The sequence below is a fragment of the Chaetura pelagica genome, unplaced genomic scaffold (assembly GCF_000747805.2).
Source record: "Chaetura pelagica isolate M959 unplaced genomic scaffold, ChaPel_1.0 scaffold70, whole genome shotgun sequence".
Classification (NCBI taxonomy): domain Eukaryota; kingdom Metazoa; phylum Chordata; class Aves; order Apodiformes; family Apodidae; genus Chaetura; species Chaetura pelagica.
The window spans coordinates 783,839-788,157 of record NW_009952265.1 but is presented as its reverse complement, the minus strand read 5'-3'; the positions used below and the strand labels follow the sequence as shown (position 1 = coordinate 788,157).

At 54.7% G+C, this 4,319-nt stretch overlaps 1 protein-coding gene across 1 annotated transcript in view; it reads right to left on the bottom strand.

The window, feature by feature from the left end:
- The window catches only part of SLC8A3 (solute carrier family 8 (sodium/calcium exchanger), member 3), a 100,562-nt gene that overhangs the window by 2,905 nt on the left and 93,338 nt on the right, over window positions 1–4,319 (bottom strand). The window contains exons 4-7 of the mRNA XM_010007720.1: window positions 3,391–3,515; window positions 2,848–2,947; window positions 608–883; window positions 3–282 (exon numbers count right to left, since the gene is read on the bottom strand). Coding sequence (XP_010006022.1) covers window positions 3–282; window positions 608–883; window positions 2,848–2,947; window positions 3,391–3,515 — 781 coding nt within the window. The remainder of the gene's footprint in view (window positions 1–2; window positions 283–607; window positions 884–2,847; window positions 2,948–3,390; window positions 3,516–4,319) is intronic.

Here is a 4,319-nt window from a genome sequence, read left to right as displayed (position 1 = left end):
ACCCCCGGGGGCCGCCCAGCTCCCCCCCGAGGTGGGGCCGCCGGCGGTAGAGGAGGACGCTGATGCAGATGAAGGCGAAGATGGTGAAGAGGGTGACGGAGAAGGCGAGGGTGCCTGCTGACACCTGGAACTCCTGCCCCTGGGATGCCCAGTAGATGGCCGCCACCGACCACGCCAGCCCGATGCCCAGGAAGACGTTGACGGCGTTACTGCCCGTGACATTGCCGATGGAGGCATCGGCGTACACGTCATGGATGGCTGCGGCTTTGCTGGCAAACGTGTCTGGGGGTGGGGGAACAGGGAAAAAGAAGTCACTGGGGGTCCAACACGAAAATTGGGCAGCTCTTCATGTCTATGGATGAGGGAGGCCACAGTGTGGCACTGGCCAGGTTGAGACACAGACCTCTCCTGGTGCCCACCCCCTCTCTCAGGTTCAGGGGCCCCTGTGTTGCCACCAAGTAGAGTGCGGACCCTGCCTGGGAACAGGGCACTGCGGACCCCTTTTCCAGCCTGACTGCCACTGCCCTGACAGAGCTGCTCCCCTGGGGCCAGGCAAGCTGCCAGAGAACCTCCCTCCCACCCCATCCCCACCCCTTTGTCAGCCCACCTGGTAACGAGGTGCCAAAGGCGACGAAGATGACGGCGGTGACCGAGTCTTTGAGGCCAATGGTGCAGCCGAAGTGGGAGGCGAGGTCACCGATGATGGCGGTGAGCACGCCGATGATGATCATGGAGACCATGAAGCAGGCCCAGCCATTGCAGTACTCCGTGGGGGGCACGCAGGCAAACAGCACCTTCCAGAAGACCGTCAGGAAGTGCATCACGTAGTCGAAGCAGGACGGCAGGCGTTCCTCACCAGACTCATCCTCATCGTCTTCACCTGCTGCAAACAACATGGAAGGAGAGGTCCAGTGCTCATGATGGGATGGGTCAAGATTACAGGGGTGGACTGCAGCCCCTGCTTGGCTCCCTGCCCCAGGACTGTAGGGATGCTACTCTCTGGGGACAAGGCAGCGTGATGCCAGCCACGACAGTGGGCTCAGGGCATACCAGGAGCCTCAGTGGCAGGGCTGAAACTTGAGGACAGGGGTGCCTCCTGGGACATCCTGCAGCCTGCAGGTCTGGGGAGTGGCAGAGCAGTGCATTGTACCCACAGAGGGGCAACCTCACCTCCGTCCCCATTACCATGCCCAGGCTGTCACACAGTATGTAGTCAGCCTGTGGAGATCACTTTTGAGGAGCACCCTGAAGTCACACAAGTGATTTTTTGGGGGGGTAAAAACAGCGCAAGAAGTGATAGAACTAGAGAACTGGAGTGACCTCTTGGTCCTCCTGCACCAGAGCAAGGGCTGGCCACCAGCAGCACCCCAGTAAGAAATGGGGTGTGTGGGTCTCAGCAGCAGCACTGCCACCCCTTGAAGGGGGTTCCCTCCTTAGCCTGGAGGGCCAGGTCAGCCACAAGGCTGGAAGCACTGCTGGTCTTTGTGCAGCAGAATGAAAACAAACTGGTAAAAGGGAAAGCAGGTAGGGACTGCAGAGCAGATGGCATGAGAAGAAGAGAGATGGAGGAAGAAAGGTGCAGGCTTGCTTGCTAAAAGGGTGGAAATACTGTTTCCACAGAAGCATTTTCTCTCAATTGCTATAAAGAAGAAAACTGATAACCCCACACCTCTTATTTCAATCAGAAGAAGCCCCTGTGGCCACTGGTGACAGGTCCTGCTCAGGTGCCCACCTGCTGCCTGCACTATGACTGGGTGGAAAACAGCCCTTTGGGAAAGATTCCAAACCATCAAGGAAAAATTCAGGAAGTTGCCAGAGTGTCATTAACGTCTGCTCCGTGCCTGCCTGGCTCTGGAAGCAGTGAACTCTTTCAGGCTCCCCAGGCAACAGCTGGCAGACCTCCGGGCCTTTCCCTCCACCAGCTGCTGCCTCATGGGGCAACATCTCCTGTCTGCATGTGGTATCCCTCCCTACTTCCAGGGACTCCACTGGCCGTGGCAGACAGGACACCTTCCAGCAGCAGGAGCTACCTGAACAGGACAGCACTGAGCACACCAGGAGCCAGCAGCCCAGCCAGGACAGGATTTTGCTGGCTATACACTGCTCATCAGACCACTGAAGCAGCAGGAGCACCACTAGCAGAAGTAGTGGTGTCCTGGTATGCTGATATATTTGAAAACTGGTATCCTGGGTGGCTCTGCACCAAAAGATGGATCTCCTGGGCTCCCAGCTAATGCGTCTGCAAAAGCTCACTATATTTGGAGCCGAGGACCTCTTTGGACTGGCTTTGCTGATGACCACCATGCATACAACAACTGAGCACCACTGTCCAGGCAGACACTGTCTCCTGAGCCTGGACAGATCTCATCCTATGCTGAGCAAACTCTGGGGATACTGATGTGGGTTTTCTGATGTCCTTCTCACCTGCACTGACGGTAATGGCCTCCAGGAACTGTTCCCTCCAGGAATGTGTCCCTACAACCAAAGCCAGGTTTGTCTTCTTAATCAGCTTGTCCACAGTGCTCTGTTGTGGGAGTAAAGATGCAGAGCAATTAAACAGTCTGACATGACAGGAGTTGGACCCACCTTCTCCCTGGACAGGCTGACCCAAATCTCACCAGAGCCTGCTTCTTTGCCACCCCTGGGCTCCCAGCTAATGCGTCTGCAAAAGCTCACTATATTTGGAGCCGAGGACCTCTTTGGACTGGCTTTGCTGATGACCACCATGCATACAACAACTGAGCACCACTGTCCAGGCAGACACTGTCTCCTGAGCCTGGACAGATCTCATCCTATGCTGAGCAAACTCTGGGGATACTGATGTGGGTTTTCTGATGTCCTTCTCACCTGCACTGACGGTAATGGCCTCCAGGAACTGTTCCCTCCAGGAATGTGTCCCTACAACCAAAGCCAGGTTTGTCTTCTTAATCAGCTTGTCCACAGTGCTCTGTTGTGGGAGTAAAGATGCAGAGCAATTAAACAGTCTGACATGACAGGAGTTGGACCCACCTTCTCCCTGGACAGGCTGACCCAAATCTCACCAGAGCCTGCTTCTTTGCCACCCCATACTCCAGAGGAGGCTCCTTCTTCCCTTGCTCCTGCCTCACCAAAGACAGCTTTGCTTCTGCCCTCTCTCACACACTGGCTGCTGCTTCTGGCAGGGCTCCCTTTTCTTCTTCCCTTCATCTCTTCCTACCAGCAGCTGTGCTCTCTGGAAGTTCTTGTAGGCTCCCCCCATACTTTACTGCATTATATACTCCTTTTCATCTTCCAGCAGCCCTTTCCCTGCATGTGCAGCTACCCCCAGCCTCCTCTGTTCTGCTTTTCATGGCTGCTCTTCAGTGCCATAAAGCTTTCCCCATCTGGAGGACACCTGAGACAACTACTGACCTTGAACTCATAGGACTCCTCAATGATGACTTCTAGTTTGGGATGCTCGCCAAGTATGGGTTTGCCCATCTCTGCAATCCTCTTTGCTTCCTCCTCTTCAACCGTCAGTTTCCTCTCAGCCACCTCTGTGAAAGCAAGGCCACACCAAGCTGTAGACAGCAGCCCTGGAGCACTGGTTCCCTGAAGGGGCTTGTCTGCAGAGCCTGAGCATGGGCTTCTGCAGCCCCTTCACAGCTTGCTAAGCCCACATCACTTTTTGGGAGGCAGTGGTGGGGGGCTGGACCACAGAAACAAAGGCCCAAGATTTCTGAATATCCGCTAGTCACCAAGACCATACTCAAAATGAACAAACAAAATAAACGTTTCTTCAGCCTGTACTGGTGCTTTTGGATGACAACTGCCCTCCCATCATCCCTGCAGCAGCCACATCCTTGGGAAGATGCAGGTACCGTTCATTCTGCCATTTGGCACAAGCATCCTTTAAGACAGGTTTAATGCCCTGGCAAGTTTCCTGGCTTGAATGAACAAGACACAGGATCTTTTTATTCCCCTTAGATTAGAAAATCCCTGTTGGCACCCTGTGCCACTCAGTGTTTGATCTAAGGCTCAGACAGACAAACGCAGTCACAACCACACATGCACACACGCACACACTCCTAGCATTTGGAAAACTGAACAGGAAGAATCAAGTTTGAAGTCAAGTGGGGTTTCACTTTCATGTTACTGGGTGTTTAGTTTCTGCTGGAGGAAACTAAACCAGGATCCCAGGTCAGCAGGTGCCACCACAAGGCAGGAGAGGTGCCCCATGAGACTGCCTGGGAGGTGCAGCATGCTGAGATGACTTTGTGTCAGGCTGACCTTGTTGATGCTCTAGCACACCCAGGGAAGTGCCTGGGGAGGTTCTGGTTGCCTGGACAGCAAGGAGCAAG